Source organism: Pongo pygmaeus, chromosome 1 (genome assembly GCF_028885625.2).
Source record: "Pongo pygmaeus isolate AG05252 chromosome 1, NHGRI_mPonPyg2-v2.0_pri, whole genome shotgun sequence".
Classification (NCBI taxonomy): domain Eukaryota; kingdom Metazoa; phylum Chordata; class Mammalia; order Primates; family Hominidae; genus Pongo; species Pongo pygmaeus.
The window spans coordinates 164,881,008-164,905,937 of NC_072373.2; the positions used below are offsets into that span (position 1 = coordinate 164,881,008).

The following is a 24,930-nucleotide window of genomic DNA, read 5'->3' on the forward strand; positions in this document are numbered from 1 at the left end:
AAGAAAATGTTTCAGAACACAGTAGTCCAATGAACCCCTCCTTGAAAACAGGCTCCTTGGTGAAATCAGTTTGAGAACTCTGGATACTGTGTCCCTCTTAGTGGTAATCAAAATCCACTGAAACCAGTGCTTCCCAATCTCACTTGCTCTCAGAACACTTACCCTGTAATATCTATTAACATATGGTGAAAATATTCTGGAAATACGATACTTGAGTCTATTTTCTGTATAGAATTTTACAAATTGACCAGAGAGCACTACAGTTAATGGAGAGAAAGGGAATGGTGTGAAGATCTCACAGGTAACATCACCGCATCACAGTAAGTGTTCTGCAAGGTTGGCATCGTGTAGCACAAATCCATCTGACCAGCCCTGTCTCATACTATTTCCCTACGCATTACTTTTGCGCAGCCAAACTCTGTTGCCAGGAGCCCCTGAAAGCTCTAACTTTATTCACGCTACACATCCAGAATTAGGCACTGGAGAAATGAATCAATAAAGATGATTCCTAACCCCATATCTGATTCTCGCTTTCCTTTTTTAAAAAGCCAATCTCAGGTTTCAGAGGATAGCTTAAGAATACACACTATTTGAAGTTCCAGGTGACAATACCAGCTTGCTGTAACACCAAAGACTGAGATTTGAGGCTTTATAGCTATAAATAAATGTTATTTGTATCTTGATCTTCTGAGTTTGTACCTAGTGTCCCAAGGTCAGCAAAAGGATCCAGAGTCTGGGGTTTGTTCTGATGGGTGGGAGTACCATGTGAGGATCCGGTTGGGCTGGTGGCAGCTGACTTGCTTCCCATTCCAAAGCCTCCTGAAAAGGAAATAAGGTCATTGAAAATGAGTTAGTTGTTTGAGGCTGAATTCTGAAATTCAGAATTCCAGAGTTACTGTTTATTTGTCTCCTAGGCAAATTAGGACAGGGTTTGAAAATGTCTAAGAAGTTGCTAGACCCTGTTTCCCTGACCTGGGTGAATGGTGGCCTTGAACAAGGACAGAACACAGAAAAGACAAATGCTGTTTCCAGGCCACAAGTGTGAACTATTATTTCCAGTGTTTGTTTTATTTCCAGGTCCTCATGTCACCTGACTTCACTCTTTCCTATAGGATTTGAAGTTAGGTCTGGATCTGGATTCTGGCTTTGCCAGTTCCTGAGTGACCTTGGGAATCTTGCTTAACATCTTTGAGCTTCAGCATTTTACCATTAGTTTTAAAAAAGAGAAATAATATGAAACCAACATCACAGGCAACAAAAGAAAAACAAATGGGACAATTGTCAAGCTAAAAACTGCTGTGCAGGGAAGGTAACAATCAACAGAATAAGAAGGCAACAGGGTAAAAATACTCTTATCTCTCACCATATAAAAAAATCAGCTCAAAATCCATTAAAGATTTAAATGTAAGACCCAAAACTATGAAATTACCAGAAGAAAACATACAGATGAATACCAGAAGAAAACCAACAGACATATAAAACCAACAGATGTATAAAAAAATACTAACATCACTAATCATCATAGAAATGCAAATCAAAACCAAAATGACATATCACCTCACTCCTGTCAGAATTGCTATTAAAAAAAAACCAAAAAACATGTTGGCAAGGATGTAGAGAAAAAAGGACATAGTTGGTGGGAATGTAAATTAGTACAGCCATTATGGGAAACAATTTGGAGGTTCCTTAAAATATTAAAAATAGAACTGCCATATGATTTATCAATCCTGCTACTGGGTATATATCCAAAGGAAATCAAGTCAGTATGTCAAAGAGATATCTGCACTCCCATGCTTATTGCAGCACTATTCACAACAGCCAAGATATGGAATCAACCTAAGTGTCCATTAATGGATGAATGGATAAATAAAATATGGTGTATATACACAATAGAATACTATTGAGCCATAAAAAAGAGGAATTCCTGTCATTTGAGATGACATGGATAAACCTAGAGAGCATTATGTTACGTGAAATAAGCCAGGCACAGAAAGACAAATACTGCATGTTCTCATTCATATGTGGAAGCTAAAAAAGTTGGTCTCATAGAAATAAAGAGTAGAATGGTGGTTACCAGGTGCTGGGGTGGTTGGAGGTAGGGCAGGGACGAGGAGGCATTGGTTAAAGGATATATTATTACAGCTAGAAAGGAGGAATAAGTCAAGACATCCATTGTACAGCATAGTGACTCTAGTTAATGATGATCTACTACACTCTTGAAAAATCCAAAGAGAATGGATATTAAATGTTCTCACCACAAAAATGATACCCATGTGAGGTAATGCATTTGTTAATTAGCTACATTTAACCATATCACAGTGTATACGTACTTCAAAACATCATATTGTACATGACAAATACATACAATTTTATCTGTCAATTTAAAGAAAAATCTTTTTTTGAGACAGGGTTCTTACTCTGTCACCCAGGCTGGAGTGCAGTGGTGTGATCTTGGCTCACTGCAGCCTCAACCTCCTGGGCCTAAGTAATTCTCCCATCTCAGCCTCCCAAGTAGCTGGGACTACAGGGACACACCACCATACCTGGCTAATTTTTGTAGAGATAGGGTTTTGCCGTGTTGCCTAGACTGGTCATGAACTCCTGGCCTCAAGGGATCCTCCCACCTCTGCCTCCCAAAGTGCTGGGATTACAAGCGTGAGCCACCATGCCCCAGCCAAAAAAATTTTTTAAATTAAAAACAGAAGGAAATCCTGTCACATGTTACAACACAGATGAACCTCGAGGATATTATACTAACTGAAATAAGCCAGCCACAAAAGTCAAATGCTGTATGATTCTACTTATGGGAGGTATCTAAAGTAGTCAAACTCATGTAGAAGGGTGGTGGCCAGGGGCTGGTGGAGGCAGAGGTAGGGAATTATTTAGTAAGTGTACAGTTTCAGTTATGTGAGAAGGTCAGTGGGGAGGTGGGTTCGTCCTGGGGATCTGATGCACAACAAAGTGCATGTAGCTGATAATACTGTATTGTACACTTGGAAATTATTGGCAGGGTAAATGTTATGTTGTGGGGAGGGGGTTGCTACAATAAAAAAAGGAAACAGCAACTGCTTCCGAAAGTTGCTGTGATAAGCCCATTGTGTATGTGTTTGTATGTGCACGCGTGCACTTAACTTGCTCAATGTCAGGAGCAGTCACACAAGACAGCTCCATAAATGCCATAGTGGTCATGAGGAGGAGACCTTGTTGATGACAGAAAAATCCCACCCTAAAATAAGTATTTTGTAAAGAAGGAAGAATATTCACATTTGTCAGCATCTACACTATGCCAGAAATTCTTACATAAGTTTTTTTTTATTTAAACTTACACAACTGTGTGGGACCAAAATTATTATCCCCATTGTTCAGATAAGAAAACTGAGGCTCAGACTTGCCAAAAAAACCCAAGAGTTTCTAAGTGATAGAGTTTGACATATATTTATATCTGTCTGATTCTATTGTCAAGATAAGACATTCAGCAAATGAAATTTAGAAAAGTTAAATGGTGTATGATAAGTAGCACTATCATGTCATCAAGTGCATTGGGAAAAGCTCTTCTAGAATATGAATCTTTAGGAAAAAGTGACACAAATTACACCGGTAGGCCACAATACTCTGTGAGTACTCACTTCATCTTGGGTAAGGATTATGCTTTTGCAATTATATAAATGTGTACAGAAAATAACCTGCTTTTACCTGGTTTAGCATGCCAGTCCCAACCTCCAGAAACATCTGGCTGAATGTTCACAGCAGGCGTACTAGAAGCTACAAATGGGGAAAAGAAAAATAATGAGAACAAGAGAGCTCAGAACCCACTTTTCTGAGTTCACACAGGATAATGCCATTCCATCCCTGAAGCCTGCATGGCCCCAGCAAGATCCCAAGATATCCACTCCTCCTTCTGAGTTCTTGCCACACTCTGCAACACTCAATATGTTCTGCCTTCACCTATGGTTGTTCACATGAGGCTTGACAGAAACTACATATTATTTGTCTCTGCTCCTTCTTTGTCTCACTTTGGTTTTACCTCCGTATCCACACACTTTGAGTTATCACCGAGCATGTGTCTGTCTCCATTCAATTGTGAGTCCCTCGAAGGCAGGAAAGAACTATCTTATGTGTGTGTGTCCCACGTCTAAATTTAACACAGAGTCAGTGTGCAATAAGAAAAGGGGGAAAACACCTTAAACTCAGTTTACCTTTGCTAAGCATTAAGTATAGAGGTATAATCCACTTAAAACTGACATTTTGTTTTCTCCTCTGCTGTGACATGAGTTGAGAATCATGAGTCATGCAGAACATGTATTGGGCACCGGCTATACACCATCGCTATGCTGGTTGTCAGGGATGTGTCTATGGTACTCAAACTCATTACAGCTTCAAAATAAATCATTCTGACCCCCCTCAAAGTTCCAAACATATAATTTAAAAGAAATATTTGGCTAAAAGGAATCAGGTGTACCAGAGGAATACATGTGCATAGTAAGTTTTTTATACATCTATAAAATCTATATAGGAAACAGGATGCCATGATGAAGAATTTCTTTCTGAGGCACCTCTAGGTTTTGCCCACACAAATTAATGATTAACATGCAAATACTAAACTGACATTGCATCTGGGATTTAAAACACACACCATCACCACCAGAAGGCATCAAGATTAGCATTCCAAATCTTTTATTTCCTTGTTTGGTTTACTTAGTACCAACCAAGTCATCTAGTACCTTCCCATCATTAAGTTAAAAAGGATATGCCATTATCAGCAATAATAATTCTTTCTTTTCTATTTCTCCCTTCTCTTTTTACACAGTAACCCATTCCACTGAGGTGGAAGTTAGACAGTTTTGCCAATACATTCTATCTTATTTCCTTTAAGCTCTGATCTTAGTCTTACATCCAATTAAGACGTAGAAGTAGGTATCAGAACTTCAACCTTATTGCTAATCAAACCCACAAACCCTTATGACTACCTACCACATGCAAGGCACCACACCAGGGGACAGAGACTAAAAGATGCATTATCTATCCTCAAGAAACTTAAGGTCTGTTAGAGAAACAGGAATATATTTTTTCAAAAAGGTAATTACCTAATATTTTAGTCTCTATTTTGCCTTTTATTATGATTATTTATTTGTTCTTCCAACATCATGTCCCAAGTGATTATTCTCTTCAGAATAGATGTTCAATAAATATTTGTTGAGCCCAAAGGCAGTATTTTTTTTATTTTCACAAGAGATCGGTGATGCCTTGCAGAAACCCGGGGGAAGTACCCTGAGGATTTGGAGGTGGGCAATCTGACCTCTCAAAGCAGACATCTGAGTGTCACCTATATTCTGTCCTATATGAAGACGGTGAGTTGGTTCAGTAACAGTGAAATGATCATTGCTTTCCCAACAAGCAGAGGAGAAAATTCTTTCCGCTCGCTAGCACAATACAGGCCAAAATGAGAAATGTAACCACAAAACAAAGGAGTACTAACTGGCCTAAACTGGGTGATAAACATCATGTTCTAATCAGTTCATCAGAAACAGAAAACTGGATCCAAAACTGCCAAGCTGCCAAGTATGAACACCCACGCCCATGGGACACAAAGGGTAGTACTCTTATTAAAACAATAATTTCAAAGTATTAAAATCAGGAAAACATATAGCCTTATGACACTATCACTGTGCATCAAAGAAACTTTGATGGGAAAAGTGAGTTAATTCATTTTATATTTAATATTGGAAAGATAGATAGCACCTACCATGTGCCAGTAATTCTTTTAGGCACTATGGATGCATTAATGAACAAAACAAACTTCCCTGCCTTTGTGAAATTCATGTTCTAATAGAGAGAGATACACGACAAAAAAATGTAACACATAAGTTAATTACTGCATATACTGGAAGTTACTAAGCACAACAGAAAGGGGAATGTGGAGTAGGGCAGGGAGATGAGTTGCGATTTGAAATGGAGGAATCAGAGTAGACTCCACTGAGAAGGTGACATTTGAGCAAAGACTTGAAGGAGGTGAAGGACTTAGCCACGCAGATGCCTGGGGAAGAGTATGAGGCAGAGGAAACAGCCAGTGCAACAGCAAAGAGGCCAATACAGTTGGAATGCAGAGAGTAAAGTGGGAGAGAATGGGAAATGAGGTCACAGGCACTGGGATGCTAGAGCATACAGAGCCTACATAGGCCATTTCAAGGACTTTGGTTTTCATGCTGAGTGAAATGGGGAGGCATTTTGAGCAGGGAAATGACATGACTTAACATTTTAAATGAGTGAGAAAACCAACTCTACTCTACATTCCTGCATCTTTTCTCCTACAGGTAGTCAACATCCAGTCAGGAGACTCTCTCAAGTAAGCATGACTCATAGGTAAGAGGGGAATTACTTGTATACTGTCCTGAGGATGTACTTCAAATAGTTTGAGATTAAAGACTAGTTGGAAATGAACCATAAAAATTGTTCCTGGACTCTTTTTTAGTCAAGTTTCAGTTTCACCAGTGTTGCAAAAGTCATTTTCCTTTTGCATTGGCTTGGTTTCCCAAAGTCAACTGATGACTGGACTGCATTCTCCAAGCAAGCTCAGGATGCCTTCAACAACACATCACCTTCTAGGTTGTGGCCAATAATGTTCAATAGACTTCAACATCAGGAATGAGCTACAACTCTCTGGCTCAAAGTTACTTATCCCTCACTGCAGAGCTCCGGTTTTAATCAATGTTACCTAAGTGACGCACTTTTATAAATGGATGTGATTATTACTCTTTCCATACAACCTAAGTCTCTAACATAGAAATATAATTTGGGCCACATATGTAATTTTATATTTCTTAGCAGTCACATTTTAAAAAGTAAAAAGACACTATTGAAATTATTTTTAATAATATAGTTTATTTAACCCAGTATGTTCAAAATATTATGTTAATAAATGATCAATATAAAAACATTGATGAGATGTTTCACATGCCTTTTTTGTACTAAGTTTTGAAATCTGGTATGTATTTTATACTTGGAATGTATCTCAAATCAGACTAGCCACATTTAGAGTCATCAACAGCCACACGTAACTAGTGGCTATCATATCCCAAACTTTTTTCTTTGGAATACAAATTTTGTGGACTACTAACATATTTTATTTATTTAAGACATATTTTTCCACATTTCAAAGATTTCTCTAACCAAGAAGTATCTTCCAGTCATTTCACAGTGGCAGTGTTTTTTTCTTTCTTATTGGTACAGAAAATAATTATATGTCCTACAGTCAAGGGTCATTTATGATTTTGTCCATGTAGCTCTAATGCAAAAAAGGATACCATAGTCAAATAGGAAAGCAGAGCAAAACAAAGTTAAGCAGGTTTCTGCCCTGTAAGACAGCCCAGAGCTTTTGATATGTTAAGGTGAGTTGTTAACTTCAAAAACAGAGATGTGTGAGGAAGCTTTTACCAAAAAAGCACCCACAGGGTGCTTTTATATATGAGCACTTACTGATATCTTGCAGAAAACTATGTTCCACTGAACACAGTATAAAATATTTCCTTACCATGTACTGTGGGCGAAGGACTTCTTGTGGGCTGGAGAAAGGGGTCACTGGAAGCGCTGGATGTGTTCAGAAAAGAACCCAGCAAATCCTGACCTGATGGTTTAGAAGGTGCTCCAAATGGGTCAAAGGTGGCACCTAGAAAACAACGGGAAAATATATTTATTTGTCCCATGAGTTCATTCATTAAACATCAAAGAATTGTCACTTCCTGCAGGGCTAACAGTGGACTCCAAGAATTTCCTATCTTTGTGGACAAAGGAGTAGTCTGGACTTATCTGCTGGATGAACCACAGTCGATACCATTGCTGCTACACAAGGCTAATCTGCCCAGCAGATGTTAGGAGAGCATTATGCCAATGAAGTCTTAGCTGAAAACGTATTAAGCCATATATCCCACCTCGGTTTTAAGAGCAGGATTTATTTGTTATGTAGCCTTATCCTTTCTTACCATACTTAGTACATTTAAAATATCAATTTATGTTAAACTAGGGGCATTCTCCAATAACTAAAACTGCCCAACACCACAAGACAAGAGCTCAAAATTCAGTCTTTGCAACAATGCTAATATGTAAGTATTATCCCCATTTTATAACTGAGAAGATTTTTCAATAAGTTACACAGACAGTTAAGTCCTGGGGTTCAAATCCAGGTCTTTAACTCTAGACTTGGTGTTCTTTCTACTTCCTCTTGGGGGGATAGAATACTTGCATTCTAGACCTGGGTATGCCACTAATCCAGTGGGTAACCTCAGACAGGTCAATCAATACATCTAAGCCTCGGTTTCATTGTCTACAACATGAGGCACAGAATTAACTGATGTCTAAGGCCCCTTCTGGCACTGGAATGCCACTAGTTGCCGGAAACCATGATGAATGAATGAAATGAGAGTCACACCAGGTACATAGTCTTAAAATGCAATTATCGAGTACTGTGCTATCTTGGATCTTGGAAACTGTTTTCCTGACAGAGCTTTTTTTCACTCTGGCAAGTTAAAACTGTATGGAAGGAAGTGAAGTACAGAGGAAACAGCATTGGCATAGGATTCAGGTCACCTGAGTTCACATCCTGGCTCCACCAATAGCCAACATCAGAGCTTGAGCCTCAACATCAATACTCTGTAATTCTGAGACCCACACTCATGAAGGATGCCTCCAGCTGAACCATCACAAGTCAAGACCAGCCCAGAGCCTTCTGGGAAGGATACACTTGGGGAAAAAAAATGTTCCTATAGGATACTATAGGCCTGAAGAGTTGAGACATTTCTCTTTACCCTTCCTAATGTGAAGTCATCTTGGTTAATGGTGACAGGACCAAGGGGCAGCTAATTTGAGTGGGTTCTTCAGGAGCTCTACTGGATCTCTGCTTACCCAGCTACACTGTCTTATAAATGTCAAAAAATCCTAGATGACCCATAGTAGAAGGTTTGAGTCTCTGGCAATGAGACAGTGAAACTAACAGAGCCTCAAGGGGCTCAAACTCCTTACCTAGTACCAACTGCTCTGTTCTAGGAAGCTGTGCTTCTGGCATGAGTCACTTAAACACATTTTCAAATAACCAAACACTTCTCTGGATAGCCAACATATATTCGGAAAACTATAACTTCAGGAAGGCATTATAGGAAAACAGAGGGAAAGCTCTAGAGTCAAATAACCTAGGTTTGGACACTGGCCTTATCAATTACTAGTCATATAAACCCACGCTACTGATGTAATTCTATGCTTCTATTTCCTCAACTATAAAATGGGGATAAAAATAGCACTTATTTATTGAGTTTCTATGAGAAATAATGTTTAGTATTAAATTCCATGTCTGGCAAATAGTAAATACCTCATAAATATTAGCTATTTTTATCAACAATAATTCATCAATCAGTATGTTTAAGCAGACTAATGCAGCTCAGGGGTTGAAGTGCTAAACAAAGAAAATTAGAAGTAAGAATGTGAAGCTCAAACATCCACTCTTACACTACCTTAGGGTGCTACCCAAATGGACAATATTTCTATTTTCTCTTATGCTCTCAATTTAGATAAAGATACAGACCTCCTCTAAAGGACTTACAGTGAAATCAGAAAAGTCTAGCTTATTAGGAAAGTTCAATTCCACTTATTTGGCCCAAAGGTTAGAACTCAAATCTGAGAGGCACAGTGCAACATAGAAAAAATTACCTTCTCCCACTCTTAGGGTTGGAGACGCGGAGGTGGAGGCAGCAGAGCGGCGTGGTGTTGACTGGGTAGACGCCGGTCCACTAGGATGAAACACATCTTCCACTCCTGACTGTCCAGCCTGGGTGGGACCAGCTGCACCTCCACCCCCAAACAGGTCACTCAGTAGTTCAGAATTGGTGGGAGGAGCCGCTGGCGGAGAGAAGCTGTTACTCACTGCAGACCCTTCCAGGCCCAAAAGGTCCACATCCTCAGGGGGTGGAGGGGCTGCTGGCTCCTGCTGCTTTTTGCTGGGCTTCTTGACTCCATGAGGCTTGTCACCATTGGCATTGCCATGCGGACTGGAAAGTGTCAGAAGTTCATCGTCTGATTGCTCACTTTCCTGATTCACTAGGGCAGCGTGGTCCTCCTCACAGAATGACTTCTCCGATTTCTGATCTGAGGAAGGCCAGTATACCATAAGAGATTAGTTGTTGACCACAACATTGTTGGGTTTTGTTATAATATATGTATATAATTCCAGAAAGACAGAAGGATTCAGCCCTGAGCAAACAGTGTTTCTAGACCCGAATCAGTGGAACACTTGATGTATTTCACGTTACATTCAACTACCACTTGTTGAGTATCTGAGAGGCAGTAGAGTGTAGGGGTAAGGAGCAGGAACTCTGGAGCTAGCCTAGGACTGAATCTCAGCTTCACTACTCACTGGCTCTATGACACTGGGCAAGCTGCTTTACTTCTCTGTGCCTTGGTTTCCTCCTCAGCAAAGTGGGGATAACAGATTGTACCTAACGGCCGGGTGTGGTGGCTCACACCTGTAATCCCAGCACTTTAGGAGGTTGAGATAGGATCACTTGAGGTAAGGAGTTTGAAACCAGCTTGGCCAACGTGGTGAAAACCCCATCTCCACTAATAATACAAAAATTAGCTGCACATGGTGGCGTGTGCCTGTAATCCCAGCTACTCGGGAGACTAAGGTATGAGAATCGCTTGAACCCGGGAGGTAGAGGTTGCAATGAGCCAAGATCATGCCATTGTACTCCAGCCTGGGCTACAGAGTGAAATTGTGTCTAAATAAATAAATAGTACCTAACTCACAGGCTACTGTGAGAAATACATGAGATGATATTATAAATCACTCCCATCAATAGTAAGTAGTACCTAAGTGTTTATTTTTTTCAGGCACTATGCTAGGTGCTTTGGCTGGGGAGGGGAGTACAAATCATTATCTGCTAGTCATTTGCTGACACTTCTCACTGTCTTTACTTCTTCATGTGTCCTGTAGCCAAAAGCAAATCCTTTCTCTAACAGTCTGGAGCAGAAGTGAACCACACATTTAAAAAGTGAAAAGAAGGGCTCTGCTGTGAAAGGTCCTTACACCAGCTTGAAAGGGGTACTTTCAGCACAAAATGAGCAGCAGGAAAGAGACCTCCTCTGGGGAAGGAGTGACTTTCCAAGCCCTCCCTGAGATAGATCTTCCCACAAAAATTTGATATTTAATGCCAGACAGACCTACATTCCAAGTCAAGTATGGATCCACATCCTTTATTCCAAATTGTAAAATGTAATAAGCTATGAAAAGGAAAAGGTTTTCCTAAGTTTGGCATGAATTCAGTTGGTGGAAAACTGACAGACGTGAATATGAAGATACTTATAGTCTTCATTTATCTCACTTAGGGCTATTATTTATATGTTCTACTGCAGAAATATTAATATGTTTGATTATAGGTTATTATCTGAGATATCACTTGGGATGTCAAGTTACATCAGTTTATGTAGCATATCACCCTTCTAAAATCCAAAAAGTTCTGCATTCCTAAACATACCTGGCTCTGAGAGGTTCGGACAAGAGACTGTGCGTCTATACTAAAACCTATTTCACAGTCTACAGGAATTATCTCTAAATTATTTACTAAAATGACAGTGGAGAGGTAAGAGTGAAGTTGTATTAAAAGCCCTCACTGTGAGGAAAATAAGAGGTAAGAAAGGCCAACAGGGGATAACAAATCTACCTACTGTCCAGATACCACTGGGTTTTCCAAATTTGAGGATTTGCTAGTTCCATTTCTCAAAAGAAAATTCTGAAACTCAGTCTTTCAATTCAAAGGAATTTTATGAACAACTTTTTCATCAAACTGAAGCCTGCAGGCAATGGGAATATTGTCTTACCTTCACACAACAGAGGAAGGTCAATCAGGGTAATTTCAGATAGACCATCACCACAGCCAGTTTCCCACGCCTTTCATACTCCAACCACTGACTACCCACATCTACACTGAATCTCACAGTTAACCTCAGCCAGCTCTAAAGCAGGGACAGCCAATGGGTATTGATTAGGATGCCAATGTCAGGCTACTGCTGGCAGCAGTTGGAAGTGTTATATTGAAAAGGATTCTGAAAATATCTCCAGGTTTGAGAGAAAAGAACCTAGTAATCAAGGCTTTATTTCTGGTATGGCTGTTAAAGCAAGAGCAGAGATATACAGGCCAAGTGTTTGCTTTCTCTGCAGCAGGGTAAGCTCAGTTCTGCCCTGCTAGTGGTTAAGGCTCCCTGGGGGGAATGCTGATTTTATATTTTTATAATATTTAGTTGACAGCAGAAGATAGAATCCTGTGTTAATCTCATTACAGAGGCAGCAGTCTAAAGGGAGATCATAAACAAATCACACTTATTTGTCAGTCCAGGAAAGATGTGACCAAAAACACAGCATAGAGAAGGGAGAGTTCAGTTTAAAATGGTCTTTTGCATCAGTCTAAGAGCATCTATTGAGTTGAAAGTAGGGAAGTTGCCTGATTTGAAAAGGGAATGAATTGGAAGGATGTGAACTTGAATGATGTCTTTTAAAAATTTTTTTAATTAAAAAAAATTTTTTAGAGATGGAGTCTTGCTCTGTCACCCAGAATGCAGTGTAGTGGCGCAATCATAGCTCACTGCAACCTTGAACTCCTGGGCTCAAGCAGTCTTCCTGCCTCAGCCTCTGACACAGCTAGGACTACAGGCATTTGCCACCACTCCCACCTAATTTTTTAAATTTTTTGTAGAGATAGGGTCTCGCTATATTGCCTGAGCTGGTCTTGAACTCCTGGCCTTCCTATCCTGGCCTTCCAAAGTGCTGGGCTTACAGGTGGGAGTCCGTGTGCCTGGATTGAATGACCTCTAAGTGCTGCTTTAATGTAGTCTGCTTCTAGGGCCAACATCTTTACAGAAGAAATACATAATCATCAAACCATGTGACTTAAAGAAACACTTGTAAATACCTTGCCAACAGAGAGAGGCAAAGAAACCACTTTGTCCGTAATGCCTGGGGTTGTCTGGAGGGATATCTATTGGAGCCTGTCCTGCAAGACAAAAAGACCATGTAGCATCAACGAGACACAGGAAATAAATAACAGAGAGGCTTCATCCTGAAAAACAAAACCATCAGGTGACTCATACCTCCTAAGGCCAGCGTATCTTGATGCTCCTGGTGAGAAGAGAAGAGGATGCTGGGATTGACATCTTTTGTGCAGTAATGTTCCCATGGTGGAGTTAAGTCTATTACTTTGTCATGGGGCTGTAGTTCTACATCCAGTGTCACCTGAAATAGCTGGGGATATTTTTCTGGTACATCACATGCATCTAACTCAGGCCTAAATAGGGATTTAAAAAAGATAAATACAGTGAAAAACAATGGAACTGGTATAATGTTTGGCACAGAAGTCGTCTTAGGTTGACTCTTAGGTTAAATCTAAGTCTCATTTCTAAAAAAGACTCAGTCATAACCAGATAAGTTACTTTACTTTTCTGAGCTTCAGTTTCCTAATCTAGAGAAAAGAGGAGAATAATGCCTGCTCAACAAATTTGAATGCTACTGCATGTAAAAGCATTCTGGAAAGCAGGGCTGATGTGACTGGCATGGCAAAATCCGTTATTAAAATAGTGCAATAGGCCCACAGCCATTGTCCTGAGCCCTTGAACATCTACTCCTACCCTGGCCCCAGCAACTCCATCCCGGCTTTAGCCACCCCCACACCTGCGTTCACCTAGACCACACTATGAGATAGGTTAATGTCGGTGCAGAAAGGTCCTCCAGAAGCCTGCTTCAGTGCTATAGCGGGGCATCTATTCTGATGCATCATTGCTGATACCATACCACTGATTAAACTGCCATACCCACTGGAAAACACAAGGGGATACACAGATGCAAAGGATCAAAAGTAGTGATACTTTGTCCCGCTTTGTTTACCCTTATTCCCTCACATAGAATTTTAGAACTTTCTATTTGAAGTCTTTGGTCCCTTTGTACTTCTGAAGATAAATCATATTCAACTGAAAGCTTTAGAATGCCCACAGCCTGTCTGTGCTACTGAGTGACACTCAGTAGTCCAGCAGCACAGGATTCCAGGGGATGCTAGAGTCTAGTGCTATTGAGCCTCAGCACTTCACAACTAATTTGATTTAAACAGACTTTTGGCCCAACCAGTACTTACTTGGTGAACTTTAAAACTGTTGTGTCCAGTGGTATGAATCCAGTGTGAAACTGAAGCTGGAATATCTGTGTGTTGGTCACCTAAAAATACATGAGAGAAGCACATTACAATCAATCAGCGAAAAGGGAATCTGATCAAAAGATTAGATTTTTGGGAGACATGCACCTTCAACTGTTTCAATATCTGAATTTGTGTTTACTATGGATATTAAATGACCTCCCCAGTTAGAATAGGCTCAGCTTCATTTCCAGCCTCTCCTCTACTTGAACTCTGCCTTGGCAAACCATTTTCTCATCCGCTAAGTACTATGTTCTTGCACACAGGCATACTTTGACTCATTGCATTCCTTCTACCCAGGATGCCCTGTTCCAACCCAATGAACTCATCCTTTAGGGCATGTCTTGAAAGTTAATATTCTCTCTGTAGCCTTTCTAGGCCACTGCTGGCTAAAACAAACTGCTCCCATTATAACACCTCATCCTCCCTCTAATATGGTATCATGCATATTTGTACTTGTATGGATTTCCCTTGTGAAATTGAGTCCCTTAAAGGCAGAGACATAGTCTTACTCTTGTCGATCCTAAAAACCTCAGCAATGGCTGGCACAAAGCACTCACTTAGCCAATATGTGATGAATCAAAACACAGTTACTTGCCACATTATTCCTAATAGCAAAAAATGGCAATATCCCAAATGTTCACCAACTGATGATTATTAACTGAGATTATCAACTGAGATTAATACATTGTGACATTACAATGGAATAATATTTGGCCATATAAGATAATGAAGTACTGACACATGCTATAACATAATAAGCTTCAGAAACATTATTCTAAGTGAGAGAAGGAAGCCTCAAAAGGCCACCTATTGTATGATTCCATTAAATAAAATGTCCCAAATAGACAAACCCATAGAGACAGAATGTAGATCAGTGGTTGCCAGGAGATGGAGGAGAGGGAACAGGAAGTGACTGCTATAGGTACAGGGTATCTTTTGTGAGTGATGAAAATGTTCTGGAATTAGACAGTGGTGATGTTTGCACAACCTTTTGAATAGACTAAAAACAACTGCATTGTACTTTAAAGGGGTGACTTTTATGTTATGTGGTTTTATCTCAATTTTTTAAAATTGAAAAAATACAATCCCTTAATTCCATATCCTCAGTAGAAATCTCTTCCCTTACACTGATCCAAATGGGGCACTATAAGAAAAGCACAGGCTTCTAAAAAGCATGGTTTGCTAAGAGTTCCAGGGCTGCCACCCTCTGGCACAGACATCATGCCAAGGACTTTGGGCAAGTCACAACCTCTTTGAGTCTCAGTTCCTCCCCTGTAAGATGAAGGAGATGAGCTAAGCAATCTTTAAAGGCTCTTTTTCATTCTAAAACTACAAGTCACTCAAGCCCAAAGTGATGGGGAGAAAAGATTCAGAAATACTCCTATTGAAGACTCAGATGAGCTTATGCCATGATTCTTCCAAAAACCATACCTTAGCCTGTAGCCGGCTCCCAATGGTTGACCTCAAGTGATACATGGAAACGACCACATCTCCTTGCACAGTGATGTTCAAGGGAATGAAGATTTTTCCATCTTGGACACGATATTCTCTGTAAACACAGACCAAAATATACATTGAAAGAGAGTCCAATCTGGTACAATCACACAGACACAGGTATAGTCCTCTGTGGCTCTGGCCCAGAGGCCTGTTTGCCCAGGCCTGGACCCAGAAACTATTTCCTATCTTGAGCAAAAACAGGAGTGGAGCCAGTGCCAACTGGTTGTGCAGTGGGATGGTGCTGGTCTAATGCCAGGCCCCCTCTCTGCATCCCATCTGGACTGCAATTGCCCATGCCTGCTTTGCAGATCTCATTTTCCTCAAATGCATCTAGCCCCCATGTATTTGCCTTTTCTTAACTTTAAATTAATAGTAAAAGCAGAGATAAAGGGAACAAAAAATCCACTGGAGATCAGGATACAAACAGAAATGTCTTGCTCTGTGAAAGTCTTGGATGCCAGTCCTCAAATTCAATCTATTCCAAACTAATTTCATGTTATGTTACCACCCACTCCCTTCTCCCCACATCCCCTATGACCACCCAGTGGCTCCTGCTCTTTATTATGGATTCTGTAACTTCTTTAATTACATCACTGTCTACCTAGTTGCTCACTTAGAAACCTCATTCATCAGTGATTCTTCCATTACCCTCACCTAATCCCATCAAGGCCATCTCCTTCTTCAATGACCAGGTGTCCTATGTTCCCCTCCACTGTCTTAATGCTCTATACAGCTTATGCTAGTCCCTTAGCCTATATCACGGTTTGATTTGAAAAAGGGCCATAACATCCCCTGATTTACTTGTACTTTTCTATGATTACCATTGATGTTGAACATTTTTTATATATCAGCTATTTCACAATGATATAGTCTTGCAGGAAGAATATGATTCAACTCATTCCTGCTCATTTATATGAGAATTGAGAAGTACACAGGAAGAAGTAAAGTATCATGACTTACTTCATTCGTTCAAAATCTGTGCAAGTCGAATATATTTTGGTTTCTCCAATGAGTACATCACAGTAAGGGCGACACCCATTCCTCTGTTTGTTGAAAAAGGGTATTGGACTGACAGTGATCGACTTAATTGTGAGAGGCTTGAAGTGAGGGCGGTAGGGCTTGTCTGCCAGTAGGTCACACATATAGCCCAGGTATCTGAAACAGAAGGTTGGCACTCTCTTGGGGCCCATCACACCAGGAGAAGCAAGCAATCAATATTTGCTATGAAGATTCTTCTTGCAAATTACTGTTATAATAAAAACTTATTCTATTAATTTCTTAAATATTAACTAGCAAAAGATAATGCGACCAATAATTTAGGAAAGATTTTGTCTACTGAGATTGCTGTACTTCCCCAATGAACTGATAATGGGGTATTTATTAAATCAAAAAGCTTATGGGAATTTTATAGTACTTCAATATTTGAACATCTATTCCTATTTTATCTAGCAGATCCAATTTATCAGCTAACATTTGGCTTTGGATAAATTTTAGAATTTTATCATCAGAAGCACTTTTAATCCAAAAAATTAAGGAGATGTAGTTTTTAAAAAAATGAAGAAATTGTGATAAAAGAAAAATGAATGTTATCTAAAAACAGTTTTCTTTTTTATTCCATTTTTCAGATTATCTTTTGTAATCTATTTTATTTCTATATCAGAGTTACAAGAAAAAGTGAATTTTAAAATGCTTTATTCTCTATGTATTTTTGCATTTCCCTTTGTTAAATCAGGTTTCCCACAGAAGGATCACCAGTGATAAGTACAACCAGCTACTGCTGTTTTTCAATAAAGACCTGTATAATAAAACAAAAAGGGACTGGTCTTAGAGCCTGGGATCAATAATGCTGTTCTTGCTATGTCCACTGGGCATTAGACCTGAGGCAAATCACAACCTGTCTTGAGTCCCAGTTTCCTCACCTGTAAAATGAGGGAAGTTGGACATAAGTATTCTTTAAAGTTTGCTTCTAGTTTTAACACCATAAATTTTCATATGTGGGCTTACAAACTGAATGACAATCTAATATCCTAATCCAATTCAGTTTTTCCATAGTTCAGGATAATGCCAGACTGATGTGGTTTGGCTGTGTCCCCACCCAAATCTCATCTTGAATTGTAGCTCCCATAATCCCCACGTGTTGTGGGAGGGATCCAGTGGGAGGTAACTGAATCACGGGGGCGGGTTTTCCCATGCTGTTCTCATGACAGTGAATAAGTCTCATGAGATCTCATGGTTTCATAAAGGGCAGTTTCCCTGCACACGCTCTCTTGCCTGCTACCATGTAAGATGTGCCTTTGCTCCTCTTTTGTCTTCCACCATGATTGTGAGGCTTCCCCAGCCATGTGCAACTGTGAATCCATTGAACCTCTTTTTCTTTATAAATTACCCAGTCTCAAGTAGTTCTTCATTGCAATATTAAAATGGACTAACACAGAGATAAAGTAAAAGAAACTTATGAAAGGATTTATAAGGCAGATTTAAAACAGTACATGATACCAATTAGACTACATCTGTGCCTACCCTGCATCTAGCTTACTTTACCTCCTATGGGATGGTGAAAGTCCAATTCCTGGTCGCTTTGCATATAGCAATCGAATGGCTGGGCCAGGAGTAGAGTAGAGATTACAGAAAATGAACATAGCACCAACCAGAATTGATGATGCCGCCCGTCCATCCTGTCAAAGAAAATGGATAAAATCATTATGAACAAGATCAAATCAGCCATTCTCCATTGAAAATGGCAGAATTTGCAATTAAGAGAGAGAGAGAGGAGAAATCCTCTTAACTGTGGGTACTTTTCATTCAAAAATTATTCACTTGAAAATCAAAATTTGTTTCAGATTTTTAAATCAAAGGCAGCAAGGAAAGACTTATCCTTAGAATAAAATTGATTCTGAGAAGCTCAATTTGATTTGTATATATTTAGTGAAAAATAATATAATCTTCAAAGTAATTTTGGACTTGTTGAATTAATAGTTGAAGTCTCTTGGTTTAGGACTGGAAGTAAAGAGCTCACAGGTTAGGTAAATGCTGCTTGTTGGGATATGGCATATATGTATCTCATGCAAAGTATGTTCCTAGATTCGTATAAAATAAAGAACCTTCACCAGATTCAACTTCATTCAATGTAGAAATAAATCTGTTGTGGACTGAATGTCTGTATGCCCCAGAATTCATATGCTGAAATCCTAACCCCAATGTGATGGTATTAGGAGGTGGAGCTTTGGGGAGGTAATGAGGTAGGGAGAGTGGAGATCTCATGAATGGGAATTGTGCCCTTATAAGAACAGACAAAAGAGCTTGCTGTCATCTCCCTCTGCTCTTGGCCATATGAAGATACAAGAAGACAGCCATCTGCCACCCCAGAAGTAGGCCCTCACCAGACATTACAAGTGCAGGCACGTTGGCTGGGCACAGTGGCTCATGTCTATAATCCCAGCACTTTGGGAGGCCAAGGCGAGCAGATTGCCTGAGCTCAGGAGGTCGAGACCAGCCTGGGCAACATGGTGAAACCCCATCTCTTCAAAAAGAAAGAAAAGAACTGCAGTCACCTCGATCTTGGACTTTCCAGCCTCCAGAACTACATTCCTGTTGTTTAAGCCACCGGGCCTATGGTATATTTGTTACAGCAGCTCAAGCTAATTAAGACAAAATTCAGTAACATCCCTGACAGATGTGACCTAGCTTCTTCTAGAACACTTTAAGTGACAGGGAGATTACTTCTACTTGAAGTAGCCCATTCCAGCTTACAGAGCTCTCCCTTATACTGAATATGTTGAGTTGAATTTCATTCCTCCATAGCTTCCACTCAATGACCCTCATCCTTTTGTGAGAACAAAAAATAAACCTACTCCTTTCTCCCTATGGCAGTCCTTCACATATCTGAAATACCCTCCCTTTCTATCAATGCTTGTATTTCCCTTTTAAAACAAACTCAATCGCTTCTATTCTTCCTCATTTGATATTCCATTTTAAGAGACATCATCATTTAGCACATTTCTTCTAAACAAATTCAAGTTTTAAAATGACAACCTTAAATGTGCTGCCCAGATGTGAAATGAAAGATATGAGATATATTCTGACCAAACTAGAGAAGAAATATCATCTTCTTTATTCTGGACACTATGCTTTTATTAACATAACCCCAGCCCAAACTAGTATAAATGCAGGCTAAGTAACAACATAAGCTTTTATTATTCTCTCTATCCACTAAAACCCCTAGATTTTTTCCAGATGACATGTTAAGGTAATGTGCAAATATGTTCAATCTTTTAAAACCAGAATTCAGGACTTTACATTAATCTTGTATTTAATTTCATATTGTTAGTTTTTGTTAAGTGACCAACCTACAAGAACTTTTAAAATCCAAATTCACTATGTGACCCTTATAATTCTAAGAAAATTGATAAGCTGAATTTCCACATCTTCATCAAAGTTGTTGATTAAAATGAATAACTAAATAAAACCTTCTCCCAGGAGAAAGGTGATCCATTAATCACCTACCTTTGGAAGCAGATATTCAACCTCAACCCAACTAAATATATAACAACCTAGCCAAATTTCTCCATCTCGACTAGAAAAAACTAAGAAATATCTTGCAGGACTCCAATAAACCATCTCAACTAGTCTATTACTCATGTGAAATGTTCTATTGGTTTGATATGTGCTCATAACAAACCAATGGAGATTCCTTTTTTGCTAAGAGTTTAAAATCATCTGTGCAAAACTTTCTCAGAATTGTGCCTTGAATTACCATCAGGTTCACAAGCCTACAACTTTCCAGGATCAACCTCCTTCCATGTTTTGGGAAAAAAATCTCTCTTCATTTGCCTGGCACCTCTCCTTCCTGTTTCTTCATATTACAAATGAAATCCATAATTGCTTCTCCAAGTGCTTTCGGTATTGTGTCACATAATTTAAGCCTTGAGAGTGAATTAATTTGAAGAATTGTGAGGCTCTCGTACTATCTTGCTACCTACCAGCTTTGTCTTAAACATCATTGTTACGTTCTTCCTAGTTTGACATTTGTTCCCTCTGATAAAGAAAACAGAATAAAGGAGTTAAGATTATACCACATGCTTCAAGAATTTGCTGTTGTTCTTATTCCAAACACAGTTTTAAAAAAAGGATATTTTTCTTAATCTGATTTATTTTCAGAATTTAGCCTTCCTGACACTCTTTTCACAGATCCATGGCTCTTGGATATGTAGCCTCTCTTTTTTACCTGTGATGCAGGTCTTTTAAAAACTTTTGGTTTTTTATTAAAAGACTAGTATAGTCTATTATTATTATTATTATTTTTTTTTTTTTTTTGAGAGGGAATCCTACTCTGTTGCCCAGACTGGAGTGCAGTGGCACGATCTCGGCCCACTGCAACCTCTGCCTCCCAGGTTCAAACAATTGTCCTGCCTCAGCCTCCAGAGTAGCTGGGATTACAGGCGCATAGCACCACACCTGGGTAACTTTTTACATTTTTGGTAGAGACGGGGTTTCACCATGCTGGCCAGGCTGGTCTCGAACTCCTGACCTCAATTGATCCACCCGCCTCGGTCTCCCAAAGTGCTGGAATTATAGGCGTGAGCCACCATGCCCAGCTATGCTTATTATTTTTAATTTAATAACCAGTAGTATATTGAGATAAAAATAAGAGGCCTAGTGGGGTCATGCCTGTAATCCCAGCACTTTGGTAGGCCGAGGTGGGCAGATCACGAGGTGAAGAGATCGAGACCATCCTGGCCAACATGGTGAAACCCCGTCTCTACTAAAAATACAAAAATTAGCTGGGTGTGGTGGTGCGTGCCTGTAGTCCCAGCTACTCGGGAGGCTGAGGCAGGAGAATCACTTGAACCCAGGAAGCGGAGGTTGCAGTGAGCCAAGATTGTGCCACTGCACTCCAGCCTGGCAACAGAGCAAGACTCCGTCTCAAAAAAAACAAAAAAACAAACAAAAAAAACTCCCTCCCCCAGCTTCAATTCCATTTCTCAAAGACATGGTATTGATTTCCAACATATGCATGTCCTTTTTGAGTGAGCTTATTGAGCACCCTGTAGAACCATAATCTTTTGTTTGCCTCTTCTTTTTTCTTCTTCATTGGGTTTTTATTCTTTATGAAGAATCACTGGAACTGGGAGTTTCTGGTCTCCATTGAGCCATCTTTCCTCCATCAAGATGTCAGATGTAGGCTCTCTGAACTTACAGAAAATTCTTGAGTAAAGAGAAAATCACCAAGGTGCTTAAGGTGGCTTAGTCCCTAAAAGTAATCTGTTCTGTTACACCATCTGCTGTGCCTTGGAAAGGAAAATCCTTTGGTCTTTAACATTAAATTCTTACAAACACCAAGTGTTTTCCCTTTATTGCCAAGAGTTTGGAGATGTGAAGTAAAAAGAAAGAAAAAATGTTCTTCAACTTTCTTTCCTGTTTTAGCCAACTGGCTCTCAAGAAAGGACGGAGGTTGGGAATCATCAAGTAATACTATAGCAAAAACATATACACTAAAGTTTATAGAAGCTTTAAAATTTATAGAAGCTTTGAAATTTCTAGCATTAACGCTCAGATTCCATTTGTGTATTCAATCACTTATTGAAGCCTTTTATGCCTGGAGTACGAAAGTTTAAAAAAAGGCATGGTTCTTTCCTGCAAGATTACAATAGTCTAGTGGGAAAATATGCAGGAGAAGAGCTTTCTATGACACAGAGTATTAAAAGCCACAGAAGACATTTAGATATAATGGGAATGTCTGTATTGTGAAAATACTCAAGAGTCAGAAGGATTTTACTGAAAGTTGAGTTGCAAAGGACGGGCAAGAGTTCTGAGAAGAGTTAGGGAAAGGAACTCTAGGAAGTCGATGGTCAGAAAAACCATTAGTCCCACTGGGAATGCTCTAAAATACAGTCAATCTATGTGACTTCTTACAAGGACATAGGTATCTTTCTTCTTTTATTTTTATTCAAACACAAACAGGAAGAAAAAATAAATATGCCAATATGTTAATGTTAACTTTATTCACACAAAAGTCAATGGTATTTTTAGCTGTGCACACACCACTCCTGTTTCTACCTCCTTTATAATAAAATACTTAGCACATTCTAGAGTCCCCACACTATGTAAGTTGTGTATACATCTGCCTTTCCCACTAGTAGTCAAGCTTTAAGTCAAGAATAATAAATCCCTTTCTTATTTTTATAACTCTCACATTACCCAATTCCTAAATATGGGCTCAGTAAATCCTATTGAACTCAAAATGTTACCTGTCTATCATTGTGTACAGGCTCATCCATATTTGACCAAACCAAACCATCACCACCAACAACAAAACGTTACTCACCAAGCAGTGGACAACACAGACATTTTTGGGATTCTGCAGTAGCCAGTTATACATATTCCGACACACAGCAAAAAGGTTGTGCAGACTGGGAGCCTGCCTAATGGGCCAACTGCATTCTGAGACCTAAGGGAACACAGCAAAAGGAAATTAATTCCTCCAGCAACTTCCTCTTCATAAGCAGGTTATCACACCAAACAACATCTTCTGGAAGTGATACCATATCCTCTCTTAATATAGGCAGGAACAGTGGGAACAGGGTCCAAATGCATGAAGAAGAGGGTGTTTAACACAGCAATTTTTTAAATTAAAGAATTCTCTTTCAGTAAAGGTATGAAAACACATTTTGAAGCACATTTTAAATTAAACTAGACCATTTCAAGTACATCCTTGGATTTTTTCTATTCTGTGAGGTTACATAGAATTTCATTTCTATTAAGCATAAAATGTTTTGACCTCCCCCAAATGTTTAATTATAGGGTTATAAGTCCTGCACCATCTCTAATTTATCCCAGCTCTCATGATAACATGAAAAGTGCTACAGAGTAAGCCAAACGCAGGCTTGTGCATGGATCTACTTTTTTTTTTTTCTCTCTCTTTTAATTAAAGGACACAACTTACAGGGGAAACCCTTGGCATTTTCATTCATTTAACATGCATATTTTTTTTCACACATTATGGATCATCAACTAAGTTCTAGGAATATTGCTTGGCTCTGATCCACGCAACAGTCATATAAGACAGGTATTAATACAATCCCCATTTTGCAGATGAGTAAACTGACTCTCAGAGGTTATCCAGAGTCACACTGCTGCTCAGCATCAGCACTGCAGCCCAGATCTGAATATAAATCATGTTACAACAGCACACTGGCTGACATTATCATTTGCCTCAAAATACTGTTAAGGCATGATCCCCAGTTGATTACATATTTACTAATGTAGCTAAGAAACAACAAGGAGAAGCTTAGAGTTGGACAAACTTCATAACCTCTTTAAGCCTTTCTTTCTTCATAAAATGTGGTGAACAGTACCTCTTACATAACTCACAGGATACCACATGAACATGTACTTCAAGAGCTTACCTCAGTATCTGACACACCCAGAGTGATAATAAGGTTGGCAATTATTATCATTTTATCAGGTAACTGCCAGTGCAAAGCCCTGCAGTCAGGACTGGCCATGTTTGAAAAACATGAAGTCCTTCATGGTGAGAGTGTAGACTGAAGGACCAGATCATACAGTCTTGTTTAGGAGCTGAGAGAATATTTAAGAAGGAGAATGACTCTCAGATCTACATTTCCAAAGATCTTTCAGGCTCCAGTATGGAGAACAGAAATGGATAACAAGAGCCTAAAGGTAGGGAGACCGATCAGGAGCTTGGTGAGGAGTGTCAATAAGGGATGATGGTGGCTAAGGCTAGCTGAGTAGCAGTGGGGTACAAACACACTTGAGGGACTCAGGAGATAGAGAGGTGGTGGGACACCTGGACATAAGACAGGTGATACACGGTGGCAGTGTGTGCATGTGGAGGGGTGTACTGAAGAGTGTGTCAGGGGAGGGAGAGGAAAGAGTCAAGCCTAAACTCCAGGTTTCCAGCTTGAATGGCTGGATAGAAGGATACAAGAAGTGCTATTTCCTGAGATACGGAATTCTGGAGAAAGAAGAGGCTTCATACAGATGATGTCAGAATGTGCTCTGCAATCCCAAATGTCTCAAATTCCTTCTATTTGACCATGGGAAAGGGAGGCAGGAGGAATTTGTTTGATTAGCCCTTTTCTGGTAATCAGATAATAAATAATCAAAATACGACTCGGAAATTATCTGTGCTCTTGGTAGAGCTGACATCTAAAAGCAAACACATTGAGTTTCTCTCTCTGGGGCTGCCAAGAAA

General features: G+C 39.5%; 1 protein-coding gene across 9 annotated transcripts in view; it reads right to left on the reverse strand.

The window, feature by feature from the left end:
• DNAJC6 (DnaJ heat shock protein family (Hsp40) member C6) overlaps positions 1-24,930 on the reverse strand; it is a 166,359-nt gene that overhangs the window by 12,706 nt on the left and 128,723 nt on the right. For all 9 annotated transcript variants that reach the window (XM_063654574.1, XM_063654581.1, XM_063654583.1 and 6 more), the window contains 11 exons: positions 23,041-23,163; positions 18,258-18,391; positions 16,677-16,871; positions 15,651-15,768; positions 14,160-14,239; positions 13,126-13,319; positions 12,948-13,028; positions 9,694-10,128; positions 7,529-7,663; positions 3,694-3,762; positions 700-819 (listed from right to left, as the gene is read on the reverse strand). In XM_063654574.1, the coding sequence (XP_063510644.1) occupies positions 700-819; positions 3,694-3,762; positions 7,529-7,663; positions 9,694-10,128; positions 12,948-13,028; positions 13,126-13,319; positions 14,160-14,239; positions 15,651-15,768; positions 16,677-16,871; positions 18,258-18,391; positions 23,041-23,163 (1,684 nt within the window). The remainder of the gene's footprint in view (positions 1-699; positions 820-3,693; positions 3,763-7,528; positions 7,664-9,693; positions 10,129-12,947; positions 13,029-13,125; positions 13,320-14,159; positions 14,240-15,650; positions 15,769-16,676; positions 16,872-18,257; positions 18,392-23,040; positions 23,164-24,930) is intronic.